The 22,123-nt window shown below is 34.5% G+C and overlaps 1 protein-coding gene across 1 annotated transcript in view; it reads right to left on the bottom strand.

Moving 5' to 3' along the window:
- Positions 1–22,123, bottom strand: part of SLIT2 (slit homolog 2 (Drosophila)) — a gene marked incomplete at its 5' end in the record, with an annotated part of 98,222 nt that overhangs the window by 15,084 nt on the left and 61,015 nt on the right. Inside the window, 8 exons of the mRNA XM_010142319.1 lie at positions 1,551–1,681; positions 2,009–2,249; positions 2,349–2,486; positions 4,355–4,448; positions 13,120–13,146; positions 16,968–17,107; positions 18,556–18,653; positions 18,784–18,908. Coding sequence (XP_010140621.1) covers positions 1,551–1,681; positions 2,009–2,249; positions 2,349–2,486; positions 4,355–4,448; positions 13,120–13,146; positions 16,968–17,107; positions 18,556–18,653; positions 18,784–18,908 — 994 coding nt within the window. The remainder of the gene's footprint in view (positions 1–1,550; positions 1,682–2,008; positions 2,250–2,348; positions 2,487–4,354; positions 4,449–13,119; positions 13,147–16,967; positions 17,108–18,555; positions 18,654–18,783; positions 18,909–22,123) is intronic.

Below are 22,123 nucleotides of genomic sequence, written 5' to 3'. Positions count from 1 at the left end.
TTACAGTAATACTGGAGAAAGCATTAAATTGATGAGAAGGAAATCTATGTTTTGAATGGGAAGACGTATTCTAGATAGATTAAACAGATAGGAGCAAAAATAACTTGAAGTCATGTACGATCCTGATTCCTATTGCTTCCTATAATCAAGACAGTTGTACCTATCAAAGAAAAAAATAAAATTAATTAAACTTCTGATGAAACAACCTAAACTTCTATTTTAGCACTATCCCAGATAGAAAAGGAAAAAAAAATCTTATTTTAAATGGTAGTCATTGAAAAAAGTGAAAGTTTAATTTCAATTTTTAAATTTTTCTTAAATACTTCAATCACATGTAACTTCAAATCCTATTTTAAGATATGAAAATTTATACAATTAAAATACATACACTACTTCCACATGTTAAACCATATCACAGAATAGTAACAAACCCTCTTTGATATATAGATTGCATTAGAAAATAAAAGCAACCTCAAGATGCTCATGGTAAAAAGCTGTGTTTTTCCTACACAAATTTATATTGTATTTTATCAGAATGATTTTTTCCTATGGAATGCTTTTAGTAATCTACTAAAGCCACAGTTCCCTTGATATTTTTACCTAACAAAGTTTAACATATAAACTTTAACTTAAACTGCATATAAACTTAAACTGCTATATAAACTTAAGCTTTTGCTTTTGTATTGCCAACTGAGTGCAATAATTTCTAAAAATAATTTATTTTCTATGAAATAGAATGCTACAAACTTCAGCAAGTAAATATACGCTAGACATAATTTTACAACACAAAAGGTGTAAATACAGCAAAAAGAAGACTCAAGAAAAACTCATGTAACACTTTGTCTTTACTCCTCAGTGTATTCATAGCAACAATAGGGCAATCAAGGCCGAGAAGCGATGCCTGTTGTCTTTTTTGCTTACTCTTGCAATGTCTGTCTGCAAATTCTTGAGAAGTTATATAAAACCTCCCTGGAAATTCAGGTAATTTTTCTGAGAATCAGATACTTGACTAAAAAAATAATGAAAAATTACGCTCCAGAAGCAGATGTGGCTTCTGTCTCTTAATGAGTTTGGAAGCAAAACATTTCTTTTTAAAGGTAGTGCCTTTTTTTCAGAGTCAAGGTTTTAGCCTTCTCTTCACTTGCAGACAAAAATCCAACATTGCATGACTGCCTCACACAAATGAGAAGAGAAACCTCCATTTCATTTCTTCTTATGCAGTATAGTTCTGCATTTTACCCTACGCACTAGGAAATTATTTGGCAGTAACATCATGAAAAAAACTCCAATTCCACATGTGAACTTTACACAATGTATAAATAGTCTGCTGAAAGATAACTCTTACTCAGTTTTAATGGATCAGATAATATAGTATCTTTCTGACATATCTGCATTAGAGTTCTACTCCAAGCCAAATCGTGTCTTTTGGCAACCGGTTTTAAATGTCTGACAATACATTCATTTGCATATATTTCTTCTAACCGTCTATTAAAAAATGTGACTTTGAGATAAGGAGGTTTCCATTAGAAATCTGTTTCATCTGGGCTCACCTGTAAATAGCAGAGGCTGGATAAGATCCTGTGTCATAACTGACCCTCACTCTACCCCGGTACAGCTCTACTGCTATATGGTCTTTATCGCCTTTGTAGAGCAGGATCCCACTGTCTTCATCTGTGGCAATCTAGTTAAAAGAAAGAAACACTTAGAAAGAACTAAAAATACATACTAAATCAAAATGCTGTATTAACTGAATCTCTGAATTTACTGCCATAGTCTATTACTTCACTATAAAACTGTTCCTTGAAGGACAACTTGACAAAATTCTTTCTCTTACTATCAATAAGCCCGTCTACTTCAATATGGAGTTACTGCAGTGACTATTCTAGATTTTTAGCTCAAACTGTGAAAGTTCTTTAAGTGAGCCAATGACAGCTTTGGCTAATTTTCCACACCATGAAAATCATTTACACTCTCTTCCAGATCAGAATCGTGACACAATCAGTCTTACCTGTAGAGTGATATTGGTTTGGGGGTGTATCTTAGCTGAAGGGATTTGTAGATAGGATTCTTTGTTGACAAAGTTTATGCTGATCAGCTTTTCACATTTCTCTCCCTGGTAGCCTGATAAACACTGACAGATTGGTTCACTCTCTTTTATGATACACTGGGCTCCATTTTGACATTCATAATTATCACAAGGGCTGGTGCGAGGTAGAACCATTGGTGGTGAAAACTCACAAAACAAGCCACTAAATACAAACAGAAAAAATTAGTATTTCCAAAGGAAAAAAAAAAGCCAACTTTGACAGAAGACGTACATGGTTGTACTGTCTTCAAGTCCTTCTCACCTGTATCCTTCTGGGCAAATACATGTATATCCATTAACTGCATCAGTACACTGTGCTCCATTTTTACATTTGTTGTCATGGCAGTCATCAAAGTCAATATCACAGTGCTCACCTACATATCCAGGTGTGCAATCACATCTGTGAAACAGGAAAGCAAGTGGGATAGCACAATGCCTTTTAACAATACAGAGTGCTTATGACAAAGTTAAGGAGCTACTGAATTGCTTAAAACTCAAGAAAAGAAATGCATTGCTGTAACTGTGAGTGAAGACTACGTAGTTTAATCATTATTATATGGGAAATCTACATATGTAACGAATAGAGGTTTACTAGTTACACATGCTTACTCATCCACCATTATGTTGAAGAATTGTGGTTTAAATGTAGAGAGCCCTAATGAATCATTCTGTCAGGTCTTGGAATTTATGAGTAATGCAGAATGTTACAGGATGTTGTAAGTGGCTGCGAACACTAAAAATAATCAATTTGCTTAGTTGCTGAAATCGAAACAAATAATCTAAGGCTTGTATTATATTGACGGATATTTTCTTTCTCTACTGAACAGCTAGGAATGGACCAATAGTCCATTTAAACAGTTTAGAGGTTATGCATAAATTTTTTTAAATAGCTCCATGGTTAGTGAACTAACAGAAATCTCAGAACACATCCTCTGCCCTCTCTGAGCATCCACTGAACTAGAAACAGCATATCCTCAAGAGAGTATGTAACTTTGTTTGTTTGTTTGTTTTTTGTTATTTTCCCCATGCAACTCTCATTGTTAATGCTAGCGCCATTTCTTCAGGGAATTCTCATATGGGCTGAGTGAATGCCCATAACTTTGCAAAAATTGAATGGAAAAAATGTCAAATTCGAGTATCCATGTGATTTTATTTTTCTTTAAATTAGGATGTATGTAATTGATTGCATTATGTCACGCGAGTTCCTCCTTGGTGTTGGGTTTTTTTTTAGGATCTAAAATTTGCTCTGAAGCAGCAAGAGTGATTTTAAGTGGCTTTGTATTTCAGTCAGGTATGTCTCAATTTTTATTCAACCACATATACGAGTAAGAAAAGTGGAAAAAAAGCCCCCATGCTATTAAAAAGCTGACTGAGTGAGATGCATTCTTGAAGTTACTGCATGTGCTGTTTTCTGATTTAAAATCTCAGAAAGAAACATGGCAGATTAATGAACTAGGCAGGAAAGTTTAAGAATGCCAAACTAGGTTTACTGAAGTGGCGTGAAGAAAATAAACGTAACAAATGTACAGTTGAAATTCAACAAGTTTTCTGTTTTCTGTTTTCCAGTTGAAAACTATCAATTGAATTTCATGTTTACTTTAATATTTAATCTTTTTTTGCCATATGTTAAATAAAATGCCATTTCGTAAGTGGTGGAATGATAATAAATAATTTGGTTTTAGCACAAGAGCATACTCTGCATTAGACAGGAGCTTATGACAACAATCAAAAGCTTCAGATTTCCTGTATTTATTAATCTAAAGCCTATTAAAAACACTTTAAATTGTGCATACTAATTAATTATGATAAGGATATGGTGTAATTAAAGATTAGTTTTTCAGGGAATGGACTACTTCGGTTTATACCTTCCAGTGTGCCTTCCTAATAATCTCTTTCACAATTACTTCTCAGAAAGCAGTGTAATTATTCCACTTCAATTAAATGAAATTATTTTCCTACTGCCCAAGCTACTGACAGGGTTTTGTACAGACTGTCACACAGACTAACTGCTCTACTCTGCATTCCTATTTAAAATCTGACTAGAAGGAGAACTGCTACGGATCAGTGAAATTCAGTAAAAGCTATTTAAGATATTAATATAGATCTACATGAAAATAATGGCCTATTCCGCCGTAATGCTTGATAATACCGAAATTGGTATTTTGAGAATAGAACTTGCTTCCACTAAAACAAAAGGAAAAGAAGTTAAGCAGAATAAAAAAGGAGAAACTTAGATTCAGTCGGACTGTGACAATATTTTAGACTTACTTGTATCCTTTGGGTGTCAAGATACACTTTGAGTCATGCTGGCAAGGATTCAGGTTTTGAGCACAGAAATCTAGTTTCTCCTCACAGAGCTCACCTGAAATATAATGTATACTGTCAATTCAGTGACCTGAAAAGAGCTGGTTCTTTTTTTAAAAGTAATTGCTACAACTTTTTTGTTAACACTGAAAAACGCATACTTCATTATATAAAAGCAAACACTACCTTTATAATAAATACTAGTAAATAACTTTAAAATAAACAATAACAAATACTGATTTTCCTGATAACTCCTTTATAAAAAAATTAGTTCAGTGTCAATGATAATTTTGTGAAAAAAATTACAATATTTATCTAGCTCTGCTCTGTAGCAAAACACTAGTGATTGATTCTCTTCTCACTAGAACAAGCCATCAATATGCTTTTCTCTTATTTATTTCTAAGCATGTTACACACAGAAATACCCAGACTTGCACTATAAGTAATCTATTACCTGAAAAAACCCTGTTAACATCACTGCAAGTCAATACAATTCCAATTATCCCCAAATGACAACTTGCTTTCTACTTTTTCTCAAATATGACTCTCCAATTTTTGCATTTGTTAATGTAGCATAATTATCTATAACCTATTCCGTAAAAGGAAAAAAAATATCTATATCAAATGTCTACCCTTCCCTACTGCTAAGAAGCAGTGGCTTTAGTTTCTTACATGGGCTGTATAATCTATAAAACATTTCAATATGGTTAAAATACAATTTTATTTGCACCTTTATGATAGGTATATAAACATATCGACAATACCTTGTTCCCTAACTAATAAGAAGATACCATGAATAGTGCACTCATAAAGATTATAATGGATTTGTAAAATAAGATACTTAATCCAGAATCCATGTGAAGAATATATGAATAAACAACAAGTATAAACCCTGTGCCTGCTGAATTCACGGAGGCACACATCTATTAGGCTCTAAAACTATGGAAGGAATGGGTTACCCCTTGCCATTCGTCAAATAATTATATATGAGCTAGTCAGCAAAGAGAAGTGTACACCAAAATGATGAAGAATAGAGCAGAAGACAGCAGTGCACGAGCAGACACTTTCACTGTTCAAACTCAATGTTACTTTGAAGAGCCACAATATTTGGTATCCCTTAGTTTTATTTATCTGAGTGTGGTTGTAGCCTGCAGTGTAGTTAGTTGAAGAATCAGTATCTGATTAAGGGGAGCCTGAGATTAAAATGGCGTATAACGGCTTCATCTCTTTTCTGTAACTGTTAACACAGTACTGAGTATGAGGACAGCACCACCATGAACACAGCATGGGGAAAGGAGGACAGACCATTTGGGTGCAATCAGGACAGGTGGATTGGAAAAAGGGAGGAAGGTATAGGATAATTACATTGGAATGGATACTTTGGAGAGAGTAATATGAATGAAGATATCTTCCAGAATACATACGCATTTGTGTGTATGTGTGTCAGTTCATCAGCTACTACTGTTTCCTGTCATGAAACAATAACCTTTCTGACATTTTACACTGCTCCTTGTCAAGTACCAAGCACCCCACAGAAGCTGTCTTCTTGCTAACATGGGCTTCTCTGGAATTCTACGAGTACACATCATAATAAACTGAAAGCAACAGTAGATGGTTAAAGGTCTATTTGTCTCTCTCTCTCTCTCTCTGTTTTTTTTTTTTTAATCCTTTTCATAGCAAGCGTGCTTATACATGAGTGTTTAAAACTGCGTATGATGAATATGAATACTGACTACCCAGAACTTGAGACACTGTATTTCCAGGACTCATCTCTTAGGGTATGCAGAACTTACTTCAAAAGATGGAGAAATAAACAAAAAATAGTTGAAGAACAGTCTACAATTAAAGCAAGGAGAGAGAAAAAGGCAAAACTGAACCACAGCCAAAGAAAGTTATGCTGGATAAAAACACATCTGAAACATATATCCTAAGTGTGATAAGATGTGAGACTCATCTTCAAAAATGAGAAGAGAAGCTAAAACCAGCTAGACAAATACTTTGCAGCTATCAAAAAGATCCAGACTGGTTCCACACAGATTAAAAAAACCCAAACAAACCAACAACCAGCGCCCCCCGCACCGGAGAGCACCAATTTGCAAGTCGGGCATTTTCTGTACAATAAAACAAAACCAAACAAAGTTTTAAGTTAACTCAAGAAAATGATGTTTCGAGCACAGGCTACTTAACAGTTCCCAGGAAAAACGTCAGTAACTGTAACTTAGTATGTGTAGGAAATTGAATGAAGATCAAATGCAGGCCACTGAAAATGACTCATACGAAGGATTTTAATTCTATCCTCAATGGCTCTTCAAACTCTCAATGGCCTTATTAGTCTGGAAATGTGCAACTGTTATGACTAGGTCAGTGCACAAAGAATCCTGAAATACCAGGAATTCTTTGCACCCCACGTACATCAACCAGATTCCTTTCTCTTTTCAAAGGGTTTTGTGCGAACAAATACATAAATAAGAGAAAATAATTCTTCACATAGTATTTAGTCAATTTGCAAAATTTGTAATAGCTGAAATCTGTTCAAAGGCCAACAAAATGTAAATATGAGATATAAATATGGGAACAGAAAATTCAGATTTTCAGGAGCATGGAGTGGAATAAGCAAAAATTGCTGATTTTCAACCTGGTTTGTACACATCCCTATGTCTTAGAAATGTATATATATGTGCCTACATATAAGTGTATATATGCCTATATACACCCACCCATATTAATATGTTATTACGGAATATATTCTGCATTAAATTACATGCAGAACTGCAAAATATATGACACCTCAATTACAAATAATAAGAATATGGCCCTTCAGTACTTAAAAGACTTGGACAAAAACATCTCTAAATATTCCCAAGATTATTAATTCTTACAGTGTATCAGAGACTTCCTGAAAGTGACCTACTGAGCCTGTCTTTCAAGGAGAGCTGGAGGTTTACTATCTCTAGATCTATAGATACACAGTAAAAGTTCATTGGAAATGCCCCCAAATACCTAGAAAAAGGCAAATTAGGACTTTCATAATAGGAGTTAGCAACCTTCACCATTGCTGTCAACTTTACTGAACTGGCATTGCTAAGGGAAAGTAATTGGGTCACGGCTTAGATTACTATTGTCAAAGACCTCTGGAATTTCCTAAGTGGTAAACAACTTTGAGTAGTGTCTAAACCTGTCCATTTTAAATTTTTAGTGTCGCCCCACCCCACTCCCCAGGTACTTACAAAATACATGAATTCTTTTAGTGCCTTTTAGTGGTCATAGTTTGATGGCCCTAATTGTCTACTGAACTACACTGAAAGCTGAATCCCTTCATGAGAAGCTCAGGGGTAATTGAAAAGTCTTACTTTCCAAGACATAGCTGTGAATCCTGCATAGAGACTGAGGGTCAAACTGGAAGTTTAAGTTTGAAAGAGGCTTACAGTTTTGAAAAATGTCCACTTCAAATCGTAAGAATCAATGCTATGCTACCAGGCCTACTGCAGGCCTACTACCAGACGGCTTGCAAACATCATCAGGTATTTTTGAGATTATGGTCAGACTTTGATCTGAGTACTCTGTAAAAAACCAGACAGACTGAAAAAGAAGAGAAACAATGATTCAAAACCCCACTTGTCTTTAAAAGACAGGACTATGTACTGTGACAGCATGAAGAAGGAAAATTGCCTCTTGGTTTTCCAAATTGTATGCACGGTAAAATAAGTCAGAATCATATCAATGAATGGAGATTACAGTTAAACTGTCTGTTAGCAACTAGCCTAGGGAAGGAAACAGGAATCGAGGAAAGGACATGGCAAATGTGGTGGTTCATGTAGTGAAACAATAATGTAAAAAACCCTATGAGCAAAAAAGTCAGTTTTACATAAAATACGAACTTTCTTTATAAAGAGTAGCATTCATGACAGGCTTGCACACAGGATCAGCAAAAAGAAAAACAAGAAAAATTTGAGATGGAATAAAAAATATGTACCTCAGAAGAACAAACCAAAATAACCCAAGTACGAGGTCTGAATTTGTCCTGTTAACAGATTCATATTTTGAATGAAATGTTCCCATAACCAAATCATAACTGGTTGTGAAAAGGTTAATAGAAAAGATTAAGTAAAAATATGTGACCCGGAATCTGAACCACTGAAAATAGTTTCCTGATAAAGCAACATCTCTTTTAGAGTACCGAATAACCAGTGTGTTATTCAGAATTAAACTGAGGCAAGGTGGAAGGGAGAAAGTAATTATGTTGAAATGAAAAGACAGTGATGAAAGTGAAACACTTATTGAAGGAAATAACAGATTTACCAAGTTAGGATCCTTGGTTTTACTGGAATGAAATCTTAGACAGTCCCCTGATATGGGAAGCATAATACAATGACTTAAAAAACAAAAGTAATGAAAAAAGATTGTGAAACAAATGTCTCAATTCAAGGAAGCTTGATACCAATGTGTGGGTACATTCTTTTATTCATCTAATAATATTGTAACTGAGGCTTCTGTAACTGCTTGGCTAAGAAATTATGCTTTTGAAAGATGGGAACATTTCTGTATGTAGGAAAATAAACAACAGAATAGTTTGTTTAAAAACAAGCAGTGGATAAAATGTCAAAAATCCTATGAAAAGCTTCCAAAGTTTAATTAGAACCAGCAATAACTCTTTCCATAAGACATCCTGCTTAATTAATCTAGGGAGTCTGGATTCTGGTGTGGAGTAGCACTGCAACCAGCGGAACTCTGCGTGGTCAGCACACAGTCCTCCAAGGTCAAGACCGGAATATTTACTGAGATTTTGCAGCTAGATAAGAGAGGATAGTGCAGACTTAAACAGCCAGACGGCACTATCAAACACTAATGATGAATTGTGTGTAATCCTTGATTAACTAACCAAAGTTATGTTTCTGGGTTCACAGGAGGGTTTCCTCTGTGGATGTTAATTCACTGTTATGACTTGAGATTAAAAATCACAGAAAAAATAATAGAATCGCAGAATTGTAGAATACCACGTTGAAAGGGACCTCAAGGATCACCTGGTCTAACTTTTCTTGTCAAAAGCACAGTCTAGACAAGATGGCCCTGCACCCTGTCCAGTTGAATCTTAAAAGTGTCCAATGTTGGGGAATCCACCCCTTCTATGGGGAGATTATTCCAATGAATGATTATTCTTATTTTGAAAAATTTTCCTCTTGTGTCCAATCGAAATCTCCCCAGGAGTGACTTGTACCCATTGCTCCTCACCTTTTCCATAAGACTCCTCATAAAAAGTGAGTCTCCATCATCTTTGTAGCCGCGCTTTAAATACTGAAACAGGTTGATAAGGTCTACCCTAAGCTTTCTTTTCTCAAGACTGAACTAACCCTTAACTCTGGATTTTCCAGTATATAAAGACACATAGTACAACAAATAACAAGGAACAATGCAGTGAGGTGAAAAAAGATTTGCATAATTCTTATTTTGAATAATTGGGCAATAAATTCAAAATATAGTCAAATAAAGCAATGTCAGCCACTATATTTCTAAATGAAGTGGAGAACTCTAGCACAAATGGACACGGGCTTCTGAATATAATAGCGTATTGCTAACTACAGGCAAGCTTACGGAAGAAACAAGCTTAAAGTCACTACCGTATTAACAAAGCTGAGTATGATAATAGAGTAAAAAGCAGAGACAGAATGCACAAGAGAGATTGGTCAGTTTTAAATTTTTGCTAGAAGACTTATTCGCTGTTCCAAAGCTAGAACCCCAAATATATATTACATACTGGTAACTGCTACAATAGTAGGATTTTATATATGTACATATTTGTCCATTCCAGCTTCTGAGCTTGGTTGCAATATATTGTTAGTCAGCTTCTGCAGTGCTTAGGTTTTATCAGTTAGGTATTATCTGAGAGTCTGACTGGAAGTCTCTGCTTTCTTACTTCTGTCTCGATAGCCAATGAAGTGTAGGAGTGGTTGGAAAGTGTCAATGCCATTTAACAAACCATATAAAGTGCTGCAATTTTATGAAGTCTTGATTTTGATGAACAGTAGACAACATAAATTATTTGAAGTCTTGAACTCATTATTCAGAAAAGACAAATAAAAGTATCTACTATATGAGAGACAAAGTTTCTTACAATTAAAAGAGTTCACAGGCACAGTAGGATGCAGTTTATAACCACAAATCTGAACATGTTGTTGGAATTTAATTTTAAAGTCAAATTCTAGATCTGATTCATTGCTAGACTGTTCCTATCTTTCACCATTTCTTAACTCTGATCCATGACGCTTGTGAATATTAGGGTAAGACGGGGCTTATTTAGTTTAACATTTTTAGTTGCTTTACATATGTTGTTTGGCAACAACAAATAAATAGTAATTTTAAGGCAGGTAATCTTTAAGGCAATTAAGGAAAATGGAAGGATGGACCAGACCCAGTAATGGCAGTGATCAAACTAGTAGCAGGTAGCTCAGCTTGCCAAAGATACAATTTGTATTCCCCCTTTATGAAAATGCAGTAAAATTACTTTAGTGCTTGAGCTTTTAATAGAGACTAGTTATTTGAAGCATACTATGCTAGATGAAACAGAAAATTTTACGAGTGATGAAAAACAAGAGTAGCAAAGGTTTCTCTTTATTCTAAGAAGTTGTAGTTCTTACAAGGATTATGATTATGATCCCGATTTAATGAAATAATTAAACATTTTAACAAGTTTGATATGACATGGTTTGCATTTGATTTCTTGCGTGCTTAAATTTTCATCAGATACTCATTTGATTACCAAGTGAATTGAAAACAGTAACCCAGCTCCTTTACTGTAGTAACAAGAAGGCCATGTAACGAAGTTTTGAATATATATATATATTTTTGAACACAGATGTCTAGGGCTTGCTTAAACTGAGATAATTCCTTAAAATTATCCCCCCCTTTTTATTTACTACTACCGTCACAATTCAAAAGGTGTTTGGTAGGATAAAACGGACTCATCCTCCAAGCTTACTTACAAACCATTAGTAACGTCCATGTTCAGCTGGCAAGCTAATGCAAGTATGTATCACATACACATCTGCTTAATTTTGGTGCTGAAGTTTGTTCACATCCCCTGGGTGTTTGATAATTTGTTTGTGAGGAATTTGATCTTGATATAATAAGTAATTTTAATATGTTAGAGTTCACACCTGCGTAAGACATTTACAGTGACTACGGTTCTGTTTAGGATTTCTGGTTAGGATTCATTGCCTTTCTACCTTTAATCACATTTAGAGACATTTAAAGTATCAGCAAAACTAATTATACACAGGTAACAGCTGCTTCAACTTGAAATGGAGACTTGGGTCCCTTCACAGTAGAATATTCCCTTTACAATTCATTTGAAAAGCTATTTTTCATGAACACAGATTTTTTAAATTTATTTTATTTTTATTTCAATTTCTGGAAGTAAATCCTAAAATTCTGTAATTTACACTACTGGAAATCAGTGAAAATGCAAAATTTTATCCATGAATCACAGATGTCGAACCAGTTATTGTAATCTGCTTGGTTGTTTCGTTTTTAAATTAAAGCCAAGAATTACAACACAAGTTTTTTATTTACTTATACTGAGCTTGCAGTTTTCCTAGCTTTTCTAGGGACAAGAACTCTTACATAAAACCAACCATTTTCATACTGGGATAGTAATAGAACAATGTAGAAAAAGTAACTTAGGAAGTGATGAGGGGGAAGAAAACCAGGAGGCTATCTTTGCTGTCCAGATACGTAATAATAAAATGCAAATATGGCAACCTGTGTAAGTGGAATCCACCTTTCAGCATGGAACACGTGTGGCTGGAACCACTTGCTGCAAATGTCCTGTCCTCCCAATCAGTTACAGAGAGAATTTAGGCCCCGAGTTTAAGTTTTAAGAATTATTTACCAGATGTCTGAATCAATCTACATAGATGGTATAATGGCAGCCTTGCTTAGCACGTTATTTCATGGATAATGAACCTATTTTTTATTACCAGTAAAATATTATGTTGTTTTATACAATGTACAATATATAAAATTAAACTAATGGCAAATACAATACAAGATTATTCATGTGCATTTAAAACTAATTATTTTTCATAAATATGTTATCACTGATTATGCTAGCTCTCAGATTGTATAGATGATCAGATTGTGCAGAAGATGGTTTATCTCTGTTAGCGAGATAGATGTTAGGTAGAAACTTTAAAAAAATATTAAAAGTCAGGAACATCCAAGTTAGTGTTATTTCAGTTTCTTTAGATATTAACAGCAAAAAAAGGCCACAGAAATGATGACAAGAAGATTGCCATTATATACTCCAGCATATTTTCTAGTAACATAATCTAATGAAGAAATTAAAGCTAAACAGTGCTATAAAAGAGAGAACACATTGGAACAGAACAAAGCTATGTCTTTAAGGTGATGAGAATAAAATTTCAGAAGATCACCACGTAAACTCTTTTATTACTCCTATCAGTGGCTGCACCAATTTTTAATACAACTGAAAAAAAGACAATGAAGAGAGTATTAAAGTACTCCTGCACAGCGATCTGAATCTTCAACAATGTTCTTTTGCCATGTATTCACAGAAAGAGCCAAGAGTCTAATTTGAGGATTTGCAGTGAGCTTTCTAAATTTATCTATAAACGATTTATTTGATCATCTGTAAGAACTGAAATCCATGCACCTTTAAGGAAAGGAAAGTGAGAAACCAAAGTAAGTGAAAATAGGCTTAAAAGACAACTGACCTTTTTCCACTTCATTCAGATTAGCAGCTTGCAGTGACAAAGACAGAAGAGACAAGAGACTTTTTACATTGTAATACAACAGCATAGCACATTAAGCTAATGCACAACTATAGCAGCAGAGAGGTTGATATAGCAAAATGAAGCAAGCTTCAGTCTGAACTACAGCAGAGCAAAACAAACAGAAAAGGTAAGAAGTACATGCCACTGGTGGCGTAAGAAAGGTTTTACTTCTGGATCAATTAGATCTGTGATCTAATGACTGATGATAATGAGCAAGAGAAGTGATGACCTGTCATCTATATAATGTACATAAAATGACCTGAAGTTTACTAGACTGAGGTTAAAATAAAGGAGATGATAACGCTAAGAGAATAGCGAGGTTAAAGAGTGCAGGACATAGTGAGGTATTTTAAATGTTTTATTTCTCAAGCTTTCATCAGACACCCTGAGTGTCCGCTGATTCCATTTGCTTACTGTGTTTCACAGCTACAGTCTGTGATCTTAAGAAAGCTCATAGTATAGTGCAAATACCATTCTTTGTCTTTCTACCTGTATCTGCAGAGGCAATTGTAAAACGGTCAGAGAAAAATGGATTCCTGATTCTTAAGCGACAACATACATTTGTTTTTAAATTAACACTGCATACTGGAGAAGTGTCAATATTTTGATTGTTAGAAAAGTCAAAAAGTGACTATTTGGTTTTGCAATGCAACATTCTTTACAACATTTTTCCCAGATTTTGTCTATATTTTCAGAGATAATTTGAGATTTTAAAAAGCCCTCCATATAACAATAAAACTCCAAAGGGGAAGGATTTACATTTCATACCAGCATTTTTCAGCTGACTTCTTTCTTACACTGTGCTACTGAAATGTAAAGCATATTTGCAGATAACCACTCACCCAGAAAAATATTCTGGGCTGGTGCACTTCCATGTTCAATACATAGGCCGTGGCATCTCGAACACAGAGATTTCAAAGTATTGCCAATGGAATTAAAAGAGATTAGGACAAGTCGCCTGGGACTTAGTGCTCAGGGAATTTCTGAGCTGGAGATAAGCATCTCTGAATTTAAAAATCTTTTTACCCGCTCAATACACAGCCTGTTTTCCTGATAGTTAACCTACTTTTGCCCAACTAGTACATGAATTAATTTAGTGAACAATGCCTTTAACAAAAAAAACCCCTAAAAACCTTATCAGCAATATGCATATCTGTTTTTAACCCATTAGAACAGATACCAAAGTCCAAATGTTTACGAAGTTCCTCATGAAATCACTGTATCCATATGGGACAGGGATTCTGTTATTTCTTTCAAATCAGGCTATAGGCCAGAGGAAAAAAAAAAATCCTATAAATAATTTGATACCTCATACATACTTGAGGCAACTGTAAGATTACTTCATATTCTGAACACTACCATTTCTAGATCCTGATGTGTCCAAGCTACTATCAGTCTAATTCTTGAAGGTTACTTCATTATTATGCAAGATCAAGGATGATGGACATGAGGATCCCTTGACTAGCTCAATGTTTTATATTTTCTCTATATAATTAATCTCTTACACATTGTGTCCTATCCTCAGATGCTTTGTAAGACAGCATGCTGTAGCATTTTGTACTGTATCTTGCGGCATGGAAAACCTGAACTTTCCCGACAAGGTTTGTCCAACTTAACTATAAAATGAGTTGAGGCTCTGGTTATAAGTTTAAAAAAATACATGTGCCTTTGTTTTTGGTAAGGTGTTAAAATAAATGATAGTGTAAATTCTCAACATTTCTAAAAAAACAGCTAAATTGTTTAGAAACGGATTACAAGAAGATGGTTTTGGTTTATTTTACAGCTTCTGAGCAGATTCTCAGCTATACGCGTGACCTACTGACCTCAGTAGTGATTATCAGTAGGCATTGCATCTGTAAAAGCAAACCTCTGTTTCTGAAAGAATTAGTTAGCAAACAAAAACTCTTGCCATGCAAACTCATAGTATTTTCCTTTTAGAATTATGCTCAATTGTGAATCAAACTAAAAAATACACTTTGTGCTTTGACTAAAGAAGCACAACTGCATTACAAACATAAAAAATGTTGCCAGTGTTTATGCTCTCCTTTTTGCTCTAACCATAGAGATGTACAGAAAAATGCTACAATTGCCATTTCAATTGTAAGTGTAAAATGTACATTTCAATTGCAATACTACAGAAATGCAACAGGCACATTTGAAGTTTTACGCTGACACACATAAACAAGCCTTTGTATCCGCTCCATGGATATCTAATATGAAACAGTCCTTCTCATGGCATACTGTGAATGCAGCTATTGACAGCTATTGAAGGTATTGACTAGCAGTTAAATGCACTCAGAGCAAGGTCAAAAATGAAGATATTAACGACACAGGTAAAAACACCTGCAAAGCTGCACTTGTAAATGAATTGTCTCGTATCTAATAGATATGTGAAACCTCTTAGCACGAAGCCACTGAATAGGAATTCTAGACTGACGTGGCTTTGGTTTGCTTTCTTCCATCCTACCCAGTATAATATCTGATCCCATTTTTAAAGGAGATAGCAACTGATTCCAGGTGAGCTGAAGCATGACTCACATGTACTTGAAATATTAGTTCTGGTTAATTATACTTTTAACCTGTATTGCTGTAGGTATTGTAGCTTATTCTGTAGGGGAAATTTCTACTACACATTTATCCAGCATAAGTTCTGGATGAATACATATATTAGATTATCAAATTGTAGTTCTTATACTTGTGTTCTATCATCTTCACTCACTGTGCTTCTCCAAGATATAAATATTGGCTTGAAATTTGAGTACTGCAAAACACTTGAGCAATCCAATGGATTGTAGAACTAATGATGGAAATACCTTGGATTAAAGAGGAGTTAGCTGTGTTTTCAATGAATGAAATTAATTCAGGAGTTCGCCTCTCCTTACATTTTTCCAGAGCTCAAATTTGATTGATTGATTGAAGTAAAGATAGGATGACCGAGTAAATTCCCAAGCCATGGTGGATTCTACATTTCTTTTTTATGCATTTCAAATCATGGATTGTGAATTAAAGCTCTGTGTTCTCCTAGTGGTCAACTAGCTGACAGAAAATAGATCTGTCTTCTTAGGAAAACTATAAAACAGATCAGTGTAAACAGTAGATTCTAATTCTTGTTCTCCAGTGTTGCTGTTCTAACTATTCTCCATTCCCACAGGAGATGATGACAGCAAGCAAGGGACCTTCTGTCTCAAAGAGAGTGGAATGCTTTGGCCTGGCTGTCCGCTGATACAAACAAATAGTCAGACACTCTCTTATGTTTGTGGGGTTTTTTTGGTATTTGTGATGGGGTTTTTTGGGTGGGTTTTTTTTTGTTTTTCTTTTTTTCCCAGTGTACTAGAACAGAAAGCCGCACACTGTTAATTGATGTTCCTAATGGAGGGCAGGACAGCATCCAGGTGTGCCAAATTCAATTCCCATAGGGAATCTGCACAGGCAGATCCTTTTCTGCCCTGTTAGTAACGTGAGTTATACAGGATAAAAGCGGAATATTTTTCAGATTTCCACAGCTACAGAGGTTCTTCACTGAGGAGTCTGGGTTAGGTAAACAGTAGGGAGAGACACATTTTGAATGATCTTTTAAATATAAAAATGCTGTAATTTCAAAACTAACAAAGGAATTAATGAGTGTGTATTAACTTTACTTCTGACTTCAACCCATAAGGAGAAAAATATGGAGGGAAACCTGGCTTTAAGTCAATTGCAGAGTAACTACTAATTCACCTACAAACTGAAAAATATTACTGTTCTGCTAGGAATTCCTGAATTACCTGAATTTTCTCTTATACTCCTACCTGTATATTCAGGTGGACAAAGGCAAGTGTAGTTATTAATTCCATCTACACAAGTAGAATTATTTTCACAGTCATTGTCTTCACAGTCATCAACATTTACTTCACAGTTTTCACCTTCAAATCCATCTGCACAAGTGCACCTGTCACACAGAAAACAAAACTAGCCAGATGGATGTTTTAGCTGGGGAGATGAGACAAGTAGCTCTGTCATTAATAGGTACAGTCATTCATAATCACAGGCCCATACAGGAATGTATATACTGATATGTTGATATGTATATATTGATAGGTTGATATAATGTAAAAACCCATATAATAAATGTTACCAAAATATTTTTCCTGTTATAAATCATAGAAAAAAGGTTCCTAAATTTGTGCCTTAATCTTCAGTTTAAAGAGCTTCTTAAATTAAATAACTGAACATTTCTTTTGAAAAGCGTGCTACCTTTATATTGCACGAGTAGATTATATTTCTTATGGAAAATGATCCTTTAAGTTCCTTTAAAGTTAAACACATGGAAAAGACTGTGGTATCAGGGATTAGTATGTAATAGTAATTCACTCAGTTAAATGCACCAATAAAAACCTCTGTTTAATGTTCCATGTGCAATACGTGCATTAATATATTAAAACGAAGCCTGTATAAACTCTTCAAAGCAGCATTTTTTTTGCTTTTGTTTATACAAGACAAATACATCAAATTCGATAGTAAATATAAAAGACCACTCAAACATGACTACACATACATTTTCATGTAATATGCACTAGCTATAATTTCTGTAGCTTTCATTATAAGGTTGCTTTGATTTTCAAAATATGTAGTGTTTAAACAAATAAATGAAAAAGGTCAAATTCTGAGACATGACATCTCACTTTAAATTCTAGAGGCATAGTATTAAGATGTATATGCTTAATTTTTAATATAGAACTATTTAATCTTTGGGCAGAATTTAGATTAAAAAATCAGAATAATGTTATAATGAATTGCAGGATAATGAGTTGTATCTTTTTGAAGTGTCATTTCTAACAAGCTTCAGGTGTAGATTATTAAATGACTAATAATTTCACATGAGAATGCTAAAGAACTTTATTTCATAATTCATGAAGTACATCTGGAGTAATTGTACTGTGTGATTAAATAACTCAAGATTAAAAATGCTCACAGCATGTTTATCTGCTGGCATAGTGAGTTTCAAATGAATCATTAATTTTCTGTTTCATTGGGATTTACATTTTATCATTTACATGCTGTCTGTTGAAGTAATACATACGACAGCAGATGAATTGTGAGATTTTTTTCAGCAGGGATCTAGCTAGCTATTAATTAGCATAATGAAGTCAATACTATGTTGTCTTGACCTGATATGCCTCCACTAATCACAATCATTTGTTATTGTTTTTAACAGTTGCAAAGCTTTAAAAGCTTTCCAAGGACAGTGACACGTTCTGAAAACTTTGGAAGCACTGAAAATCTGCCTTTGTGGTGCGGTTCCAGCAAACACAGAGAATGAAGATTAACACCAAAATTATTTTAGCATATAAATCTCAGTAGTTTTCCATCCTGTTATTACAATTAAAAACAACCTACCAGAAACCATCTTTTTCTCCTTCTTTCAAATGACAAGTTCCGCCATGGTGGCACGGGTTACTAATGCAAGCGTGAATGGGAATATCACAGTCTTGACCCTATGCAGGGAACAATTATAATTTAAGAAGAAAATAGAGACACTAGTGTAAGGGAGCAAAACAAAACTTAGAGGTTGTTAAAGAGAAGCTCGTATTTCTGTAAGTTTTTTCATTTTCATTCAGTACCTACCTTGAAACCATACGGGCAAGTACATCGATAGAAGTCAACTGGATCATTGTTGCAGGTTCCATCATTTTTGCATGGATTTGATAAACAGGGGTTACACTTGGCAAGAATATTAACATCCATGGGCCCTTAAAAGCAAATTGGATAGTCAGAAACGCACAGCTATTGATTTATATTTGACAGGATCTATCTTCCACATTGCTTCAAAATTTAAAATGAAATTTGCAGTTTAGACTTCGTTGTGTTTCTATATGAATGGAAAGCTGGACTGTCTTTAATACTTTTGAGATGACCAAATAAACTTGGGGTTGGATTTTATGTTTAATTATCACTAAAAAGAAAAAAAAAAAAGCTGACCCCGAAGAGATTCCCATATCCCCATTCTCTGAAATCTGCACAGTTCTGATCCATTACAATTACCTCTCCTTTGTATTAACAAGATGAAGAATACAATTTCAGCTTTTGCTTCTTTGAGGGGTAAAAATTGTCTATGGATTTGCAATCCTTCCCTTGGTGATGTTACTGAGAACACTGTTTTTAATCTTTTTTGTTTTAATTTATTTTTTTATCTGCAGAATCAGAGATGGCAAAATGAACCAGTAAAATTACCTGTGAATTGGTTTAACATGTGTCAACTATCATGTGAATTGCACTGTCCAAGCTATCTCACTGTAAATAGCTCTATATGGTGCCTTGATCCCCTAGGACTGTAGTCAGCCACAGTTCTGTGCATTACTGTGTTAGCTGAGCTAGCAAATAATGCAAACTGTACTATGAATATATCTGCAAACGAGGGCTGCAATCCATGCTTGCAGTCTAGTTTCTTGTATTAATGTGATAACAACAGAATTCAGAAATAAATATTGACAAAATCTTAAGTTTCAGAAGCCAGACTTAAAAGCTTTGGCCTACATAGACCTTATGCCTATTATATAAATATTTTAAATATATTTATTTATTTTTCTGTTCTGTTACTATTTTAACACAGCCTTTTCACAGTGAGTTTTCAAGTTAAGAATCATCGATTTTTATTTTTTTTTCTTCTGTTTTTGTTGAAAGACCAAAAAAATCATTGGTTATTTGCTAAAAATTAGAAATAACCTGTGTATAAATAATGACACATTTTCATACACTTTTAATAGAAATAAGTTTGACTACTGTAAGAGAAAATGGGCGACTTGGCCAAATGTCTATTAAGAGAATGAACATACATTCTCTGCTATCTCCAGCTCTATTGGCTGATGACATTACTGCCTCCTTTCAGATTTCATCTGTTAAAAAAACCCTTCGGTTATCTAGAGGTGATTTGTACATTTTAAGGAATAACCAGTGGTTTCTTCTAACTAGACACCAAAACCAAACTCCTGAGACCTATTGCCGGAAGAGACCTATTGCTGGAACTGTGTGATTGCTCCATAAGTTTTTTACTCAAAACAAGCCAGACAGTAAAGTTTTCCAAGGCTAACGGGGCACTTTTACTGAGATCTGGGGCTCTGTTTTGTTTTGGGTTTTTTGGTTAATTTTTTTTTTTATTTAGATGACTTAACTTTCTTATTTTTCTGTGCAAAATTAATCTCAGATAAGTCATTGTAAGGAAGCTGGCATGGAAGAAAGCCATGTGATTACAAGGATTAGGTAGGGGATGTTAGAAAAGAAGAGGTTGACAGTTTTTTAAATTTTTTTTTTTTAATCTGCAGTTGCTACTATCTTTCTGTGTCACAGATTGTAAGCAAATTCAAGGGGATGAAGATGCCTATTGCCAAAGCCACAGTCTATATGGATCATTGACTGTTCTTGTCTTCATTACCTTAATTTGAAAGAGAAATCTACACCCGATGAAAGTTTGTTAGACCAGCAAGCAGCAGAGGCAGAAAAGCTGAAACAAACACTACAGAATTAACATCTGTAAATTCTTGCCTGTGTACTCGAGGCTTTTGCTGATTATTGCTAGAGTACATTATGAGATTCTGTAAAAAAATAAGGTGCGAGAGGCACATATGTAAAAAAAAAAAATTGTAACACTGCTGTAGCCTGGAAGTCTGTGCTGCCTTGTCTCAACTGTTTATTCTGAACATCATATCCTCTTTCCTACTACTCATGCAGTAAAATGCTAATTATTTGGCATGAATTAAAAACATTCAGTTACTAAGGATATTTTCACAAATGGATTAGCAATCTAAATTTCAGAGCCAGAAAGTGAGAACATAACTCTCAGTAAGATAGTAAGCAACACTATCTGATTTTGTGCTGTAAGTGTTTTTTCAAACTATTATATATGTAGTATCCAATAAAAATTAACATTTTGATCTATCATTTTCCAGTTGAAAGATCAAGAAATTTAAGTGTTTCAGACAGTTTTACTGAAGTCTAATGGAACGGCAGTTCTGGAACCTATTTTCATTTGCACTAAACAAATTCCTTTCCTCTTTTTCCTTGCATGTGTTACAAGACTAGTATATGGAAAAGAATTGGGTTCATAATGTATTGTTTAGTTTTTCATATTGTAGACATATATATTCTTAAATAAGCCCTAACTGTAAAAAAATGCTTAAAAGAAGAAACAAGCAGTGTTCTTTTGCAAACAATGAAAACCTAACTGGATTTTATTGACATAAGACACACACATGTAGGTATTTACCATTTTTAAAGAAAACCAGGACACAAACCCTCTCAAAACCAGCTTCTAGAGAAACCTGTTGCAAAAGCTCTAACATTTTATGACTCCTCTCTTGCAAATGGCCTTAAAATAGGTATCTACACTGGTGTATTATACTGAAGCTGCTGATGAAATAACCCATTTTTGTACAATACAGTGGAAAATATTTCAGTTAGACAATTTTCAGACCTCGAATCCAAACTTATTAAAATAACAAAACTGTTCATACAACATGAAGAGTCAGCTGTAAATTCATAAAAGGGGAAAACAAACAGTAAACATGCATGTCTTAGGAAAGAAATTTGCTTCAGGTACACAAAAGGAAGGTCAGAAGGTCGGTTCTTAATCAGATCACCCATTCCAGATCTGCTTATAACCTTACCTGGTATCAGAAAACCACAAGGCCCTGGAATCTCTAGAAGCAGGGCATGAATGGTAAAGGGGTAAAAGATTGAGAATCTGTTAGAGGCCACATAAGAAAAAAGAAGAGAAACCACCCATAAACGTAGAAAAACAACTGAAAGAAGATACTAAAGAATGATTCCTGGAGTAAAAGCATTAATAAAATTACAGTAAGGTACAGTGGTTTTATGGAGTTTTACAACTGAGATGAGACTTCATTTTTAAATGCTTGTTTTCACTGAGAACTATTCCTTATGTAAGTAAAATTCAAGCACCCATTTCACT

This window comes from Buceros rhinoceros, unplaced genomic scaffold (assembly GCF_000710305.1).
Source record: "Buceros rhinoceros silvestris isolate BGI_N320 unplaced genomic scaffold, ASM71030v1 scaffold7068, whole genome shotgun sequence".
NCBI lineage: Eukaryota > Metazoa > Chordata > Aves > Bucerotiformes > Bucerotidae > Buceros > Buceros rhinoceros.
Note: the sequence above shows the minus strand (reverse complement) of the source record. Positions and strands in the feature narration are given on the sequence as shown.